This window comes from Sander vitreus, chromosome 23 (assembly GCF_031162955.1).
Source record: "Sander vitreus isolate 19-12246 chromosome 23, sanVit1, whole genome shotgun sequence".
Taxonomy (NCBI): domain Eukaryota; kingdom Metazoa; phylum Chordata; class Actinopteri; order Perciformes; family Percidae; genus Sander; species Sander vitreus.
Genome location: NC_135877.1, coordinates 23,818,517 through 23,838,516, shown reverse-complemented (window position 1 = coordinate 23,838,516; position 20,000 = coordinate 23,818,517). Strand labels below are relative to the sequence as shown.

Genomic DNA, 20,000 nt, shown 5'->3' with positions numbered 1-20,000 from the left:
GATCCCGGTCCTTATTTCGGTGCCACTGAAACGCCTGCGCTGCTCTCTGATGCTCTTAAAACGGACATTAGCCAGTAGGTGGCGCTGTTGCAGAATAAAGAGAGTTTGGCTCTATAACTCCCAAACATACATCCACGCGTCCCTGGTCCAGCTGAATCTCCTGATTTAGGCCACGCCCATTTCCACCTGGACGTTTATGCGTGAAAAATGGCGATTTATCGAAAACCTACTTTTTCTAACTCCTCCTAGACCGTGCGACCGATCGGCACGAATCCTGGCAGTTAGCATCTCCAGACGGACCGGACAAAACCTTATTCAGAGGATCTTTATACGATAAAAATTGCGCAAATTATGCACGAACTAATGTGTGTAGCTAAGTATGAAAACACCAACTTTGCCATATCTCGGCCAAAATAACTGCTATCAACGTGAAACTTCAGATTCTTGTTTGCCATGACCCTCTGGAGATGCCCCACACATTCTACGAAAATCGGCCACTAGGGGGCGCTACAAGAACATAACGTTTATAGCTCATGACCGGCTCATCTGATTTTTACAACATTTGGAGGGTACCATCTAGGGTCCCTCCTGAGGCCACGCCTACAGTAAGGTACTGACTGGTCAAAGTGGGCGAGGCCTATGGGACCCTAATTGGTTTTAGCCATTGGGCACATTTTTGACGGCCTCAATATATACGAAAACTCACAAATATTGGCGCCCACATGAACAGCTGGGAGCTCTGCGAGACTGTACAGCGATTTGGCCCAAACCTGTAAGTGGGCTCCATAGCGCCCCCTAATGCCTGGAAGGCCTTAACTTGGACATAGTTGCTCCGATCTTCACCAGATTTAATACCCATATTGCTCTAATCATTGCGGACATATTTCCCATTTACCTTCATTAGCTCCGCCCAACCGGAAGGCGGCCATCTTTAATTATGCATTTGTCATGTGTTTTACATTCTTTCGAACTCGTCCTAGGCCGTGATGTCAATCTTCTTGAATCTTTGCCGGTCGTATCTGTTGACCCTCATGTTGACGAAAAGTTATCCAGAGAATTTTGATAGTTGAAAAAAATGTTATAGTTATATATCTTGGCAACAATTATTCCGATTGCCCCGAAACTTGAACACATTGTTCGTCATGGCCGGTTTAGCATCTGTGCCAAATATGGCGTCAATCGGCCTTTAGATGGCGCGGTTTTCATTTTTTATTTTTATTTTAATTAATCAGCAAAATATCGACATATAGGAAACCTACTCTGTCAATCGGCCTTTAGATGGCGCGGTTTTCATTTTTTATTTTTATTTTAATTAATCAGCAAAATATCGACATATAGGAAACCTACTCTGTCTAACTGCTCCTGGGCCGTGAGTCCAATCGGCACGAAAACTGGCACATAGACTCGGAAGACCCTCGTGACAAAAAGTTATCAAAAGAATTTTGATTGCTAGAATAATGCGCAAGTTACAGAGGACCAACTTCCTGTAGGGGGCTGTCGAAACAGGAACGGTTATATCTTGCACACGGCTATTCCGATGGACACAAAACTAAAGGCAGTTGTTCCTCATCTGCCAATGAGGCTGTGTGCCTATTATGGCGTCAATCGGCCTTTAAATCTGCTCAAAAATGTAAACATAGACTCGTCACGTAGACTCGGTGGACCCTCATGACAAAAAGATATAAAAATAATTTTGATAGCTAACATAATGCGCAAGTTACAGAAGACCAACTTCCTGTAGGGGGCTGTCGAAACAATAAGTTGCGTATCTTACCAAGATTTATTCCGATTGACACCAAACATGACACAGTTGTTCAGTAAAGGGCCTTGAGCATCCATGCCAAATTTAGAGTGAATCGGCCATTAGATGGCGCTGTTAGAATGTTTTTTATTAATTAGCCACATAGCGATATATGGGAAACATACTCTGTCTAACTCCTCCTGGGCCGTGAGTCCAATCTGCACGAAAACCTGGATGTAGACTCGGAGGACCCTCGTGACTAAACGTTATCAAAAGAATTTTGAAAGCTAAAACAATGCGCAAGTTATGGAGGACCAACTTCCTGTAGGTGGCTGTGGAAACAGGAACGGTTATATCTTGGCAAAAGTTACTCTGATTTACATGAAACTCAGAATGTGTTAATATACTCGCGCCCCGCCCATCTGCACTGACCACGCCCCCTATAATCACGCTCCGCCCATCTGCACTGACCACGCCCCCTATACTCACGCCCCGCCCCCTATACTCACGCCCCGCCCATCTGCACTGACCACGCCCCCTATACTCACGTCCCGCCCATCTGCACTGACCACACCCCCTATACTCACGCCCCGCCCATCTGCACTGACCACGCCTCCTATACTCACGCCCCGCCCATCTGCACTGACCACGCCCCCTATACTCAAGTCCCGCCCATCTGCACTGACCACGCCCCCTATAATCACGCTCCGCCCATCTGCACTGACCACGCCTCCTATACTCACGCCCCGCCCATCTGCACTGACCACGCCCCCTATACTCACGCTCTGCCCATCTGCACTGACCACGCCCCCTATACTCACGCCCCGCCCATCTGCACTGACCACGCCCCCTTTCATAACTTGTGACCCGTTAAGGTAGACTCTTGTGAGAGTATCATTGAACTCAGCAAAGAGAGCCTTTTTAATTGGTGACGGTTTGCCCCGCCCCTTATGCTTAAGCCCCGCCCCCTTTAATAACTAATGACCCGTTTCTTGTACACTACTGTGTGAGGTATCGTTGAACTCAGCAGGGAGTTCCCTTCTCATTGGTGACGATTTGCGGTGTCTGAGTGCCGCACAAATGCACGGTCACAAGGAGCGGCGTCCGCCAGTACCCCCGACTGCAAGAAGGCGAGGGCCCGTTCATCGCTGCTTGCAGCTTTAATTATAAGTTATTGTTATTCCATTTTTAATAAATCATTATTTAATTTTGTTTCTGTTGTTTTGGGCTTTTATAGATCAACTTTTTATTGTTGTGAACAGACAAATACAATTGAACAAGATGCTCCTTTTTTAAATATATGTATGTGCATATATATATATATATATATATATATACACATATACACACACACACACACACACACACACACACACACACCAACATATATTAAAAGATCATCCACGATCCAATACCATCGATGCATTGTGTGTGTGTGTTTCAGGAGCGCGTGCTGATCGAGGCCTACAGGAAGTGTCTGAGCGCGCTCAGTGTGTGTCACAGCGGGCTCCCAGATGGAGAGCAGCCAATCAGCTTGAGTCTGGCAGGTCACTGTGTGGAGACCTTCAGGTACCAGGTGTCTCAGGACAAAGTGTCCATCCACCTGCCCGTCTGCAGACTGCTGGCAGGTAAACACACACACACACACAAACAGAGACACACACACACACACTGCTACATCTACACAGGAAACAGGAAGTGAGAATGTTTTGTCCTCCTCAGGTCTCCATGTTCTGCTCAGCCGGACAGACGTCGCTAACCGTTTCCCTGAACAGCTTCCTCTGGTCAGTAACCTGTCTGCCTGTCTGTCTTTGTCTGCCTTTCTGTTTGTCTGTCTGTCTGTCTGTGTGTCTGTCTGCCTGCATGCCTGTCTCTGCATGTCTCTCTCTCTGTCTGTCTCTCTCTCTCTCTCTGTCTCTCTGTCTGTTTTTGTAATATTCCAACTGTCTGATCAGATCAATACATTTGTGTTAATGTGTCTTTCTGCCTGCCTGCCTGTCTGTCTGCCTGTCTGTCTGTCCTCAGGGGGAACTCAGCCCCCCCCTCCTGATCGAGCTCCCCCTGCGCTGCCTGGTGCTCTGTGCCCAGGTGCATGCTGGGATGTGGAGGAGGAACGGCTTCTCGCTGATCAACCAGGTGAGTCTCCGAGATAACTGTTCAGAAACGCTGCCATCGTCTCTACGAGATTTATAAATAAAGTTGTGTTTGTTTCAGATTTATTATTATCACAACGTCAAGTGTCGAGTGGAGATGTTTGATAAGGACATCATCATGCTGCAGGTACCAACTCACTCTACTCTACACCAAAATATCAAAAACATTACATCCATGTCCACGTCTACACCTGGAACTGTCAATCACCATAAAATGTCAAAATAATGTAGTTGTAAACATAACCCTACATGCTTGCTCTGTTGTTGTCTTTGTAAGTTATAGAGTGTGGTCTAGGCCAGGGGATTTCAAACCTTTTGTGTGTGTGGACTAGGGCTGGGCAATATGGAGAAATGTAATATCACGATATTTTGGACCAAATACCTCTATCGGTACAGCAACGATATTTTAGTGGCCAGTAGGACCACTAGTGGCCAGTAGGACCACTAGTGCCCCAGTAGGACCACTAGTGCCCCAGTAGGACCACTAGTGCCCCAGTAGGACCACTAGGACCACTAGTGCCCCAGTAGGACCACTAGTGCCCAGTAGGACCACTAGTGCCCCAGTAGACCACTAGTGCCCCAGTAGACCACTAGTGCCCCAGTAGACCATTAGTGCCCCAGTAGGACCACTAGTGCCCCAGTAGGACCACTAGTGCCCCAGTAGACCACTAGTGCCCCAGTAGGACCACTAGTGCCCCAGTAGGACCACTAGTGGCCCGTGGGAATGACTGGTCTAGACCTCCTCTATCTGTAAAGTGTCTCCAGATAACGCCTGTTATCATTTGATACCATGAATAAAAGGACTGTTAAAACTTTGCAAATTTATCATAATTTCACAAATATTAATCTCGAGCAAAACTGATGATTCATCACAAATCTCAGTGTGAATATTTTGTGAAAGCACCAATAGTCAACACTACAATATCGTTGCAGTATCGAGGTATTTGATCAGATTATATATATATATATATATATATATATATATATATATATATATATTATAGATATATATATAATCTGATAGATAGAGAGAGAGATTGATAGATAGAGAGAGAGAGATATATAGAGAGAGATAGAGATATAGAGAGAGAGATATATAGAGAGAGAGAGATTGAGAGAGAGAGAGAGAGATAGATAGAGAGAGACAGAGAGAGAGATTCTCTGACTAACCTCTTGTCTATGTGTGGGTATTGTAGTAGTTAGAGCCATTCATGCCAAAATATGATTTTCTTTTTAAACAAAGTTGAAATAATTAAAACTGGTGACATTAAATCTACAGTGTGTAGTTCTGTCTCCCGCGGTATAATCGTGATATTAGATTAGAGTTTAGCCGGGCCGATACTTTAACTGTAATTATGATATTTAATCATAGCGGTGTAATGGGCCGGGCTTGGGTACGGTCGGGCTGGAGTTTTTGGGCCCGATCTAAGCTCTACATATCGCCCAGCCCGGTATTCATCTTGGATCAGAAAAATGTTTATTTCCCCAATAAGAAGATTTTGGTACAAACATTAAATAATGAATATAGCAAACCTATAAACGCAGAGCAGAAACAGTGAGCAGCGTACCCACTGAGGCCGGTGGTGGTGATTATTAATGAGATGTTTATGGATGTGTTTTGCAGGCGGGGGCGTCCATGATGGATCCTAACCACTTCCTGATGATCGTTCTCAGTCGGTTTGAACTCTTTCACATCTTCAGCTCTGCAGACTGCAGGAAGAGATACAGCGAGGCCAACAAGGTCCGTACTCCACCAGGGCTGCTCCGTATCAGGAACATGGCTCACTGCCCTTATGTTGACTGATACTGAGATCACGATATGATTCACGATATTGGAGGGAAGGATCGTTTGTGTATCATTATTCTCATTTTCATTGAAAAATATTCAAATGTAAATGATTATAGTGTGATTTATGCGAGGATCTGTACCGGTCTGTAGGAGACGACCTCTCTGCAGCTCCACGCTACTTCATTCAGAACAGTTTGACACATACACTACTCACACAAAGTTATGATATCTGGCTTTCGGCTGAAATTTATGGAAAATATAAAAAGTTCTAGCTGCAGTGGTGTTATATCATGAAAGTACGACATTTAAGTAGAAGCATGTAATGGTGATTTCCTCATCTCCAAAAAAGTATTGCAACAAAAGCCAACAACAGTGGTGGGTATACCACAACAAGAAATGTCAATGTCTCAATAACTTGAGCATCAATTACAGCTCGACAACAACGTCTCATGATGTCCACGAGCATCACGTACTATTATAATCCTTTTATCTTTTTAGGTGTGACATTGTACGATCTGTCCAGGGACAGCTAAAGCTAAAATAGCCTTTGGGCTAATTCTGGCACATTTTGCGTTGTTCTATGTATTATTAGTGTGGATCGTCCCTGTTACATAAACCTGAAATAAATAAATAAGCAGGGTTGGGCATCGTTTGGATTTTAACAATTCTGATTCTTTGAGGGGTGGAGTTGAAACGGGCCACATGCCTATTTTCACAAATAAGAAATGTATTTTGATTCAGTGGTGGGTTGCGGTTCTACCGGTCTTTTTCAACGGAAACCAAAACTTGCGCATGTTAAATTGGGAAGCGATGATCGGATTTGAAACCAAATCCTCTTAACGATTCCAATAAAGACACTATTCTACTGGGATCGTCATTTTCTCGATGCCCAACCCTATCCACAAGTGGAGTTGTTGTCTGCTGAGGCCTCCCACTCTTCCTGAAGGGCGGCCCTGAGGTCATTGAGGTTCTGGGGTACAGAGCTACGGGCCTCAACACAGTGACTAAGCTGATCCTATAGGTTTAACACGGCGACTCAGCTGATCCTATAGGTTTAACACGGCGACTCAGCTGATCCTATAGGTTTAACACAGCGACTCAGCTGATCCTATAGGTTTAACACGGTGACTCAGCTGATCCTATAGGTTTAACACAGCGACTCAGCTGATCCTATAGGTTTAACACGGTGACTCAGCTGGTGACTCAGCTGATCCTATAGGTTTAACACAGTGACTCAGCTGATCCTATAGGTTTAACACAGCGACTCAGCTGATCCTATAGGTTTAACACGATGACTCAGCTGGTGACTCAGCTGATCCTATAGGTTTAACACAGTGACTCAGCTGATCCTATAGGTTTAACACGGCGACTCAGCTGATCCTATAGGTTTTCTATGGGATCAGGTCTCAGCTGATCCTGAGTTTTTTTGGTGCGAATACCCCGTCACTCTGACTCTATCACTCACTGTAAAGATAACCCTGACTGTGTGTGTCTCTCTGTGTGTCTCTGTGTGTGTGTGTGTGTGTGTGTGTGTGTGTGTGTGTGTGTCAGGATGTGATCCAGCAGAACAACACTCTGATAGAGGAGATGCTTCACCTCATCATCATGGTTGTCGGTGAGTCCGTCTGAACTTTATTTAAAAAGAAATGTCTTCCTCTCAGGCTGAACTGTAATAACTCTGACGTGTGTGTGTCTCTGTGTGTGTGTGTGTGTGTGTGTGTGTGTGTGTGTGTGTTACAGGTGAGCGGTATGTGTCAGGTGTGGGCCAGGTGGAAGCCTTTGATGAGGTCAGAAGAGAAATCATTCATCAGCTGTCGATCCGACCGATGGCTCACAGCGAGCTGGTGAAGGCTCTGCCTGAGAACGTAAGACGTCTGTCTGTCTGTCTGTCTGTCTCTCTCTCTGTCTGTCTGTCTCTCTCTGTCTGTCTCTCTCTCTCTGTCTGTCTGTCTGTCTCTCTCTGTCTCTCTCTCTCTCTGTCTGTCTGTCTCTCTGTCTGTCTCTTTCTCTGTCTGTCTGCCTGCCTGTTTCTCTGTGTCTGTCTGCCTGCCTGTCTGCCTGCCTGTCTGTCTGTTTACTGACAGACTGTTTCCTGTCTCCAGGGGAACAAGGAGACTGGTCTGGAGAGAGTCATCGACACCGTTGCTTCATTCAAGTCAGTTTCCTTTTAACACGTCCACTAAAACATGTTTGTTTCCATGGCAATGACCCCTACATAGGCGTTTTTCCATCACATGGTACCTGCTCGCCTCGTCTCTCCTCGCCTCACTGTGCGTCTGTTTTCCGTTGCAGATGTTAGTACCGCCTCAGCGTGGCTGGTCGTTATATGCCGGCTCAACACAAACACCAGCGTATAAACATCAGGCCACTTGAGCTTGTTTTCCAGTTCTGTGGAGGCTCCAGGCAGAGCTTTCTCCGTAGCCGATGTAAGTGGCCTGATGTTTATACTTGTGTGCTGGTGCGTGCGTCGAGTCGGCCACGTGTGTGTGTACGTGGCTACGGAGAAAGCTCTGCCTGGAGCCTCCGCAGGACTGGAAAACAAGCGGTGACCTAACGCGACACCCAGAACGTGGAAGGTGTGTTGTTGTCAGAAGACACATTTAGTTTCAGATGAAGCTGGAGGCAGCAGAAATAAACAGCTGGCTGAACTATTTAAACATAGCAGGTTTGTTCAGGACACCCCCGTCTGTCGCTTTCACGTCACCTTTTGGTATCGCCTCAGCTCGCTGGGAACCTCGACTGAGCTGGTACTACATAAAGTACCTGTTAGCAGGTACCAGGGACTTTTTTTCGTAATGGAAAACCAAAAAAGGTGAGTAGAGGCGAGGCGAGCAGGTACCACGTGATGGAAAAGCGACTCAAGTCTCCCCCTGATGTACTCACTTATGAGCATGCACAGTTTCTCACTAGAGAGGGGTCTGAACATCTGTGTACTGATGAATCTGTTAGCCAATCACTGTCTCATTAATCTGTTAGCCAATCACTGTCTCATTAATCTGTTAACCAATCAGAAGCTATGTTTCCATCCACACGTTTCTATCTGAATTAAGTGATGTATTGAATGAAACATGCGTCATGGAAACAGTAACATTAGATTGACTTTCATGAATATCGACTCAAAGGAAATACGTCGGCTCTCATCAGATTGTATCTTGACCGATATACGGCTTATGTGATCAACGCTGATGGAAACGTTATTTGCTGAATAAATAATGAATTGCGATTAAGTTTTAGGTCATTTTATGGTTGCTACCCGCCACAAAACGAAGAAGAAGAAGAAGTTGTAGTTCATTTGCGCCCAGTATTTCCTCTCTGTTAGCACACATGGCGGGGTCAACAAAGACAGATGGAAGTGGACCAATGAGGAGACGAGAGAAATATAACGCTGGCGTTCCCGCACCACAGGCCGCCTCCGCTGTCGTCGGGCATTTACTACATCTGCATCACCACAGCAACGTGTTGATGGCGGCGTCGTTGTCTTATTATAGCGTGATATGTCGCTACCAGCTGGAACATGAGCTCTATTACACCTCGAGCAGTGTTGATCATGTGTTGGTAGACGGTGAGATCCAGTTGGTCTGGAGAAACTATGTTCCTAAACGTTAGCCTGAATGTTGTTGATTCAGTGAGAAAATGAACAGAAACACCTTCAAATGTCTCAGATCTTTTCCATATACCAATTTGACCCCCAAACAGCACGTGACGTCGTTACACACCAGGTTCTACTGGCTTTAAAGATGAACTGGATGGAGACACTCTTTCACCAGCTCTATTCACACGAGTTCTTTACTGAACTTCAGATAATTGGACTGACACGTGGATGAACCTGAGCTAGGGTCTGAAATGCAAAAAGACAGGAAAGAAACCTGAAAACCTGCAGGTGGAGTGAGAGAAAACAAACTGTAATCGCTGCTGTCAGCTACAAGCTAGCAAACAACATGATGCTGACGCCTCTAAAGGCGCCGACACAGCGAGACGATAACCGGCCATCTGACAGTCTGGGAGGTCGCTGACTCCAGTCTGGACGGTGTGCTCCGTGCCGTCATCCGTCAGAGGGGCCGTCAGCCTTCATTTGGGCTGATTGGACATGTATAATCGGGGGGGCGGGCACTGCCAGCAGTCAGACTCAATGACTCATCTGATTGGTGGAGAGCTAACCAGGAAACGGGGAGCAGGATGAGCGTGACTAGAGTCTCTGACATGAATCTGTTAAACTGACCTTTGTTGATCTGAAATGAAGACAGATTCAGCAGCTGCACGGCCTGTTTCTCTCTTCAGATGTTTCCAGAAACACGTTACGGTGAACTATTTTAGGACAATATGAGATCGTATTCTGAACGAGACGCCATGATGGTCGGGGAGCAGCCAGACCCACGTGACACGTTCGTCCAATCAGCTGCTGTCGGCAGTCAGCATCACTTTGCTGTGTTCTGAGGCATTTAGTTTTGCCAGCTTGGGGAGGAATGTTAATGTTCTAATAAGGTTCTTTTTACAATAAATGTTGTATTAAAACGAACAGTAAATGAAGGGGGGGGCAACAACCAGGGTTTAAAGGTTAAAGGGGGATTGAGTTTCAGTGTTTGTAACCTGAAGCCTGTTTCCTGGGACATGCAGGAAGCCCGGTGTGACGGGCCGGGGGCTGTACGAGCTGCGTCCTGAGTGGAACAAACACTTCAACCTGTACTTCCATCACTACAGCCGAGCCGACCAATCAAAGGTCTTCATTTACATTTACTATCAGCAGTTTTCACAGGCTTTAGCAGTGAAACAGAATGAAACTCTGAATATAGATGGAGGTGTGTTAACATTCAGTTTTGTTTAATGTTTTTAAGTTTAAAATCTGCAGAAAAGCATTACTTCAATATTTTTAATTTAAGTTCTGTGTGGCCATGGGTTGTTGATCGTGGGATTATGGGTTTTTGTTGTGTGCGTTGTCATGGTAACAGTGTGTGATGCATGTTGCAGGCTGAGGAGGCTCAGAGGAAGCTGCGGAGACAGAACGGAGAGGACACAGGTAAACACACACCTGTCTGTCTCTCAGTGACGCACAACAAGAAGACACCTGTGTGTCCCGGTGCTAATGTGTGTCTCTGGTGTGTGTGTGTGTGTGTGTGTGTGTCTGTGTCTCAGCCCTGCCCCCCCCTCCCCCCCCTCCCCTCTGTCCTCTGTTTGGCAGCCTGGTGAATCTGCTGCAGTGTGACGTGCTGCTGGCTGTAGAGGGTGCCGTGCTGCAGTGGGCCGTGGAGCCCAGTGGGGGGGGCTGGACCGAGTCCATGCTGCAGCGGGTAAGACACCAACGTTTTAAAAAATATTCAGGGTTCGACATTAAGCATGGCCCATGGCCACAAGAAGTTAAATAATTATCGCTAGTAGGCGGCCCCCTGTGGCCTCTAAATATCCCAGTAGGCGGCCCCCTGTGGCCTCTAAATATCCCAGTAGGCGGCCCCCTGTGGCCTCTAAATATCCCAGTAGGCGGCCCCCTGTGGCCTCTAAATATCCCAGTAGGCGGCCCCCTGTGGCCTCTAAATATCCCAGTAGGCGGCCCCCTGTGGTCATTGATGACAATTTCTGTGTGTATCTCTGTGTGTGTGTGTGCAGGTGCTCCACCTGGTAGGCGTGGCTCTTCTGGAGGAGCAGCAGCAGCTGGAGAACAGCAGCGGAGATGACGACGTCACCTTTAACTACACCTGCAAGATCACACGTCAGTACACACACACACACACACACACACACACACACACACACACACACACTAAACCAGATGTCTGACACTCACACATCAAACAGAAGAAGAAGTTTGTCTTTAGGAACATTAATTGAACGTGTGTGTGTCTGTGTTACGTGTGTGTGATGTGTGTGTGTTACCTGTGTGTGTGTGTGTGTGTGTGTGTGTTACCTGTGTGTAGGTCCAGGTGAAGCTCCCAGTACTTCAGGAAGTGTCCTGGCTCTGTTGGAGAGTTTGCAGAACGCTCCACACCTCGAAGTCCACAAAGACATGATCACCTGGATCCTCAAGGTAGCCGACACAGAGATGGGTTTCAGGTTCCACGGTCCACCGACACATTTACACATTCAGACTATGTCCACTATTGGTGCATTTTTTTAAGCTGCCAGCATCTGTTTTACATCATAATCTTATGGAGTAGACCGTGTTTTGAAAGAAGTCCTGAACCCTTTTTAAACCGCTGACGTTCAACTTTTCTGAAAGAAACGGCGAGCACTTTTTTGACAGCTGACCAATGACAAGCGGAGTAGTCGTTTCCATAAGAACAAGAAGAGTCCCGCACGCTGACCGTTACGCAAGCAATAATGTATTTAGAAAAATACGTTTTCGGTCTTAGACGGTCGTTTCGGTCTTTACCTGATGAAGGTCTAAGACCGAAACGTATTTTTCTAAATAAATGATTGCTTGCGTAACGGTCAGCGTGCGGGACTCCTCTCTAAGCTTCTGATCGTATCCTACGCACCTGCCCGACAAAAGAAGTGTGCAAAAAAAGCTTTCTTACATAACAACAAGAACAAATGGATAAGGTGCCAGTATATTAGATTAGACTAGTGCTGAAAGGCAGACAGGAAAGTGCGAGATCCATATGTATAGAAGAAGCCATTTTTTTAAATAAGAACAGTATAAATACAATAAAAAAGTAGGAGACAGAAAAGTGTTTTGCACGTAACAAATTACAATCTCCAAATGAATTCAGACCACCATTAGCCATCGTGGGATCTGACCCTCTGGGGCATCCCGCAGGGATCCATCCTGGGTCCCGTGTTACTCTCATTCACACATGACAAAGAATAGATGTAGAAGCTTTTTCCAGTCGGCCCTTTGCTCCCTGATTCGCTGAGCTGGATATATCTTGACGCGTACAGTTGTAAAGATGAGGAGTAGAAGTTGATCCAGTCGGTCCAATGACCATGTATTATTCTTGATGTAGATAGAATGTAACAAAAACTTGAGGTAAAATAACACAAACAATTGAACTAAAGCAGTTTCTTATATGGTTGCAAAAGGCTTGTCACGTCATGGCACCGCACACCATCACACGGTCAAAAGACTGTTTCCCTCTCAGGCCACGCCCACTGCTGTGGCTTCCTGTTTTTAAAGCCTTTCCCCTTGGGCTCCACGTTCAGCCTCCCAACCGTCCTCTAGGTGGGGGTCGACAGACCTGTGGCCATATATACTCACTATTCATCCACACACACAGACACACACACACAGACACACACAGACACACACACAGAGACACACACAGAGACACACACACAGACACACACACAGAGACACACACACAGACACACACACACAGACACACACACAGAGACACACACAGAGACACACACACAGACACACACACAGAGACACACACAGACACACACACACACAGACACACACACCCAGACACACACACACACAGACACACAGACACAGACACACAGACACAGACACACACACAGACACACAGACAGACACACACACACAGACAGACACAGACACAGACAGACACACACACAGACAGACACACAGACACACACACACACACACAGACACACACTCTCACTCACTACTATTCACAAGAAAGAAACATGAAATCAACCCAAAGCTCAATTTGGCTCCTACAATAGGGTTGGGTATCGTTTGGTTTTTTTTCCCCGATACCCGTGCTAAAATGATACTTACAAAAAGATTAAAAAAAAAAAAATAATGTATATATTTAAAAAAAGAAAAACAAAAGCACAAAACGACAGTCAGCGACATTTAAGAACGGCTCGTTTATTGCTAAGCCTATATGGTCAAAATTAAATGATTTATTAATAATGTAATAACAATGACTCATTTCACCAGTAAATTGCTGTTGAACGATAAAAACAAGCTCTAGATGGAAAAAGGGTATTTTACAATAACTTTGAATGCACCACGAGGCTGGTGAGTTTCAAGTGAACGCACCGTCTGTGTTGTTATTCAGACGTCAGCAGCTGCAGACTGTTGCGTCCCGCTGTTGGAATCCCCTCAGTGAAATACAGTCACACCGTTTAACGTTTAGCTGTCAGCATTTCACCGTGTTTGATCCAGCTGCTAGCTAACGGAAGGCTAACGTTACCTGCTGCCAGGTGTAGTGTTTACTAGCTAACGCTAGGCTAACGTTACCTGCTGCCAGGTGTAGTGTTTACTAGCTAACGGTAGGCTAACGTTACCTGCTGCCAGGTGTAGTGTTTACTAGCTAACGTTACGGAACATCAGTAGACACCGGTGCCGTATTAGCCAACCCTAATTAAGAATGAAGTTTGTTTTAGTTTGAGGTTTATCTGGATGTTTCTGTTAATCTCATGAGACGGTCAGCTGTTCACACAGAAGTTTGTTTGTGTTTTTAGTTGGTGGCAAACATCAAAACGATGAGAGAGAGAACGCCCTCGACCTCCAGCATCACCGTCTGCCAGGGACAAAGACCAGAGGAGGTGAGACACACACACATACACACACACACACACACACACACACACACACACACACACACACACACACACACACACACACACTAAAAACACGTCTTCCAGGGCTGGAACGCCTCAGATCACTGGGGGGGGTATTACAGATTCAACATGCTTCATTCATTTATTTGGAGAAAAGGTTAAAGCGTAACTCTCTCCAAAATGCAGCCTAGGGTCTTATAGTGAATGGACCTGAGTCAAACTGTAGTTTAAAAGTAGATTTAGGAGGGAATCACCACTTTTAAGATGGACCGTATTCTGGTTTTTGGGTCAAATGGCCTTTTGAATGGGAGAGCTAGGGACACTGTGATGCTAGCCTCAAAATATCTATTTTTAAACACAAAGAAGACTCGACACAACATGAGACTTTGGTCCAAGTACCACCAGGGGCTCTACACCTTAACCACAGCACTGGCAACATTGGTTGTGTTCAGAGTTTACTTAAAAGAGGTTTGAACAACTCACGTAGCTCTTGTTGTTTCCGGCTGCTACCACCTCGGCAGTCACAACGAGTCGATATCAAAACAAGGAGCCCCAGATTTAGGATATCTTGGTCACCAGTGGAGTTAAGGTGTAGAGTCCCTGGTGGTACTTGGACCAAAGTCTCATGTTGTGTCGAGTCTTCTTAGTGTTTAAAAATAGATATTTTGAGGCTAGCATCACAGTGTCCCTAGCTCTCCCATTCAAAAGGCCATTTGACCCAAAAACCAGAATACGGTCCATCTTAAAAGTGGTGATTCCCTCCTAAATCTACTTTTAAACTACAGTTTGACTCAGGTCCATTCACTATAAGACCCTAGGCTGCATTTTGGAGAGAGTTAGGCTTTTAAGATGCTGTAGGAGGGATTGTGAAGATCCAGGACTTAGCCAAAGAATTTGAACATCAACAACTTCTCAGTCCCTCCCCCCTTTCTGCTGAAGCCCAAAACGATATCCTAAGCCCCTCCCCCCACAAGGGAGAATGAATGTGTGTGCATGAGCAGTTAGATACCCCCCCTGGCCCTGATTGGTGCATCTGAACAGTTAGACACACCCCTGGCCCTGATTGGTCCATCTGAACAGTTAGACACACCCCTGGCCCTGATTGGTCCATCTGAACAGTTAGACACACCCCTGGCCCTGATTGGTCCATCTGAACAGTTAGACACGCCCTGCACTGATTGGTCCATCTGAACAGTTAGACACACCCCTAGCCCTGATTGGTCCATCTGAACAGTTAGATACGCCCCTGGCCCTGATTGGTCCATCTGAACAGTTAGATACGCCCCTGGCCCTGATTGGTCCATCTGAACAGTTAAACACCCCCCCTGGCCCTGATTGGTCCATCTGAACAGGGGTCCAGGCTGTAGGTGGAGCCAGAGGAGCTGGATTATTTGAATGACCTGCTTCCTGTAGTTCTACTGGAACATAGGGTCAGTTTCAGCAGATATGACAGAAAGGGAGTTTAATAAGTCTCAACTACTGAACCTTTAAAGGAGACTCCCGGTGGATTCCCCCCCGTAGCTGTGTTGTGTGTAAATGTGGAGAGCTGTCAGTAGAGAAGAACTAAACCAATCGGTGCTGCCTACACCGTGTTATCCTCCTGCTAGCGTTAGCACCCAACAGGCTGAAGGCTTTTAAACCTGTTTTTAGCCTCTAAACATGCTCTAAATGTCATTCCACGTGCCCCCCCATGTGCAGTGGTTCCTTCTGAGGGAACACAGGGAATCTGACTGCTGGAGATGTGACAGAAAGACATAAACGTTGTTAATCCAGCCAGCACATACCTCTGTTTATTTCCTGTTTTCTGGTCAAGTCCACACTAGTCGATTGTTGAACTCCTACAGTCCAATATTCCAGTCAGATTCCCTGTGTTCCCTCAGAAGGAATCTCTGCACATGGGGGAGCTCTGGTAATGACATTTAGAGCCTGTTTAGAGGCTAAAACAGGTTTAAAACCTGCCCTGTTCCAGCCTGTTGGGTGCTAACGCTAGCAGGAGGATAACACGGTGTAGGCAGCACTGATTGGTTTAGTTCTTCTCTACTGACAGCTCTCCACGTTTACACCCAACAGAGCTACGGGGGGGAATAGACCGGGAGTCTCCTTTAATCTGTTGCCTTGACAACATTCTGGCTGAGAACATTAGAAACATTTCTTTAATTTCAAATCTTCATTTTAGATTAGATTTCCTTCAGATAAGAACATAAAAAACCTGTATTGTGTGTCACGATCAGTGTTGTAATGTAACTGAGTACATGTACTCCAGTACTGTACTTCAGTACCACATGGTGAGGTACTTTACTTGAGTCTTTTCTCTTCATGTCACTTTCTACTTCTACTCCACTACATTCATCTGTTCCAGCTTTAGTTACTAGTTACTTTAGTTACTTTAGTTACTCCATTACATTCATCTGTTCCAGCTTTAGTTACTAGTTACTTTAGTTACTCCTCTACATTCATCTGTTACAGCTTTAGTTACTAGTTACTTTAGTTACTTTAGTTACTAGTTACTTTAGTTACTCTGCTACATTCATGTGTTCCAGCTTTAGTTACTTTAGTTACTAGTTACTTTACACAGAGGGGCAGTGGTGGCCTAAAGGTTAGAGACGCACGTAAGCTTGTGACCGGGAGGTTGTTGGTTCAATCCCCAGACCAACAGGATAAAATCTGGGTGGGGAAAGTGAAAGAGCAGCGCTTGTCCCTCCCTCATTAATACCACTGAGGTGCCCTTGAGCAAGGCCCTTAACCTCCAACCGCTGCAGTGGAGCTGCTCAGTGGCAGCAGATCAGACTGTGGTAGTACTGGGCAGCTTCCAGTATGAATGTGATCAGATCAGACACACAACTAACTAACAAACACACTTTTACTGTAACAGAGTATTTTACAGTGTGGCGTTAGTACTTTTACTGCAGTAATCTGACTACTTCTTCCCCCGCTGCAGACGGTACGAGACAAAGACAAGGCCGAGAGGAAGAGGAAGGCGGAGATGGCTCGTCTGCGGAGGGAGAAGATCATGGCTCAGATGTCGGAGATGCAGAAACATTTCATCAACGAAAACAAAGAACTTTTCCAGCAGAGTCTGGAGGAGCTGGAGGCGTCCACGTCTGCCGCTGCAGACAGCAGGTACGCAGTAGTGAAAGACAGGCCGGCCGATATATCGGGCCCATGTTTGCATTTTTGCATGTATTCGTATTTTGGCTGCATTCGCCGATTTTTTTCCCCGGCGTTGTTTACAGGCAGGCGTCCACTGGCAGCTTTGTGTTGCTGGAGACGCTGCAGTTCACATGCAGACCACGCATTATACGCAATACGACCTTAACTACAGCACTGACAACACTGGTTGTGTTCAGAGTTTACTAAAAAGAGGTTTGAACAACAACGTTAGCTGTTGTTCTTCCGGTCTCCGTCTATCGAGCCAGTCAGAAATAGTCGAGGGAGAGGAAAGATGGAAAGCTCATAAAGCTTAGTTCCATATAAATGCACGGATAATTAGTAGTTTTGTCGTTAGTGAAATACAATATTGACCTTGTTGTTGAAAAAGGAGCCTCATATAGGAATGACATTTCCTCCTATGGAGTCCACTCATTCACATTCAGAGATCAACTCTTTTTGACTGACAAGATGGAGGATAGCGTAAACAACAAGAGCTGCGGTGAGTTGTTCAAACCTCTTTTTAGTAAACTCTGAACACAACCAGTGTTGTCAGTGCTGTGGTTAAGGTGTAGAGTCCCTGGTGGTACTTGGACCAAAGTCTCATGTTGTGTTGAGTCTTCTTAGTGTTTAAAAATAGATATTTTGAGGCTAGCATCAACGTGTCCCTAGCTCTCCCATTCAAAAGGCCATTTGACCCAAAAACCAGAATACGGTCCATCTTAAAAGTGGTGATTCCCTCCTAAATCTACTTTTAAACTACAGTTTGACTCAGGTCCATTCACTATAAGACCCTAGGCTGCATTTTGGAGAGAGTTACGCTTTAACGTGTACATACAAGATAGTATGTTCTACGGGGACTTAAACTGACTAGAGTCTCTCAGAATCTGATGAAGATCTTCTAAACTGACCTTTGTTGATCTGAAATGAAGACAGATTCAGCAGCTGCACGGCCTGTTTCTCTCTTCACGTTTCCAGAAACACGTTACGGTGAACTATTTTAGGACAATATGAGATCGTGTTCTGAACGAGACGCCATGATGGTCGGGGAGCAGCCAGACCCACGTGACGCGTTCGTCCAATCAGCTGCCGGTTTTCATTTTTGGGCAACAATCCAGATGAGCGCCGCCTGCTGTTATGGAGACGTATTACGTCTCGTCTCTTCAGTGTTCTGAGGAACTTTTTGGACCAACTCGGGGAGACTGATCAGTCACACTGGCTTTACTGCTGACGGTCAGCCGTTATACAAGTGAAACTTGTATAATGTATACATTCATCACACAGACTGATATATTTCAAGTGTTTATTTCTTTTACTTTTGATGATTAGAACTGACAACTAATGAAAACCCCAAATTCAGTATCTCAGAAAATGAGAATATTACTTAAGACCAAAACAAAAAAGGATTTTTAGAAATGTTGGCCAACTGAAAAGTATGAGCATGAAAAGTATGAGCATGAAAAGTATGAGCATGTACAGCACTCAGTACTTAGTTGGGGCTCCTTTTGCCTGAATGACTGCAGCAGTACGGCGTGGAGTGGATCAGTCTGTGGCCCTGCTCAGGTGTTAGGAGAGCCCAGGTTGCTCTGATAGTGGCCTTCAGCTCTTCTGCATTGTTGGGTCTGGAGCATCCCATCTTCCTCTTCACATTACCCCATAGATGATCTATGGGGTTAAGGTCAGGCCCGTTTGCTGCCCTGACCTTAACCCCATAGATCATCTATGGGGTTAAGGTCAGGCCAGTTTGCTGCCCTGACCTTAACCCCATAGATCATCTATGGGGTTAAGGTCAGTCCCCTGACCTAAACCCCCATAGTCATCTATGGGGTTAGTCATGCTCCCTGACCTTAACCCCATAGATCATCTATGGGGTTAAGGTCAGGCCCGTTTGCTGGCCAATTAAGAACAGGGATACCATGGTCCTTAAACCAGGTACTGGTAGCTTTGGCACTGTGTGCAGGTGCCAAGTCCTGTTGGAAAATGAACTCTGCATCTCCATAAAGTTGGTCAGCAGCAGGAAGCATGAAGTGCTCTAAAACTTCCTGGTAGATGGCTGCGTTGACCCTGGACCTCAGAAAACACAGTGGACCAACAGCAGCAGATGACATGGCACCCCAAACCATCACTGACTGTGGAAACTTTACACTGGACTTCAAGCAACGTGGATTCTGTGCCTCTCCTCTCTTCCTCCAGACTCTGGGACCTTGACTTACAAAGGAAATGCTAAATGTACTTTCATCAGAGAACATAACTTTGGACCACTCAGCAGCAGTCCAGTCCTGTTTGTCTTTAGCCCAGGTGAGACGCTTCTGACGCTGTGTCTTGTTCAGGAGTGGCTTGACACAAGGAATGTGACAGCTGAAACTCAGGTCTTGCATACGTCTGTGCGTGGTGGTTCTTGAAGCTCTGACTCCAGCTGCAGTCCACTCTTTGTGAATCCCCCCCACATTTCTGAATGGGTTTTGTTTCACCATCCTCTCCAGGGTGCAGTTATCCCTATTGCTTGTACACTTTTTTCTACCACATCTTTTCCTTCCCTTGGCCTCTCTATTAATGAGCTTGGACACAGAGCTCTGAACAGCCAGCCTCTTTAGCAATGACCTTTTGTGTCTTGCCCTCCTTGTCCAAGGTGTCAATGGTCGTCTTTTGGACAGCTGTCCAGTCAGCAGTCCTCCCCATGATTGTGTAACCTACAGAACTA

At 45.8% G+C, this 20,000-nt stretch overlaps 1 protein-coding gene across 1 annotated transcript in view; it reads left to right on the top strand.

Annotated features, from left to right (window-relative positions):
- The window catches only part of ubr2 (ubiquitin protein ligase E3 component n-recognin 2), a 46,562-nt gene that overhangs the window by 14,211 nt on the left and 12,351 nt on the right, over positions 1 to 20,000 (top strand). The window contains exons 15-29 of the mRNA XM_078281353.1: positions 3,186 to 3,369; positions 3,464 to 3,525; positions 3,767 to 3,877; positions 3,956 to 4,021; positions 5,519 to 5,635; positions 7,235 to 7,298; positions 7,424 to 7,548; positions 7,786 to 7,838; positions 10,298 to 10,400; positions 10,649 to 10,697; positions 10,814 to 10,968; positions 11,282 to 11,384; positions 11,590 to 11,699; positions 14,054 to 14,137; positions 17,091 to 17,272. Coding sequence (XP_078137479.1) covers positions 3,186 to 3,369; positions 3,464 to 3,525; positions 3,767 to 3,877; positions 3,956 to 4,021; positions 5,519 to 5,635; positions 7,235 to 7,298; positions 7,424 to 7,548; positions 7,786 to 7,838; positions 10,298 to 10,400; positions 10,649 to 10,697; positions 10,814 to 10,968; positions 11,282 to 11,384; positions 11,590 to 11,699; positions 14,054 to 14,137; positions 17,091 to 17,272 — 1,568 coding nt within the window. The remainder of the gene's footprint in view (positions 1 to 3,185; positions 3,370 to 3,463; positions 3,526 to 3,766; positions 3,878 to 3,955; positions 4,022 to 5,518; positions 5,636 to 7,234; positions 7,299 to 7,423; positions 7,549 to 7,785; positions 7,839 to 10,297; positions 10,401 to 10,648; positions 10,698 to 10,813; positions 10,969 to 11,281; positions 11,385 to 11,589; positions 11,700 to 14,053; positions 14,138 to 17,090; positions 17,273 to 20,000) is intronic.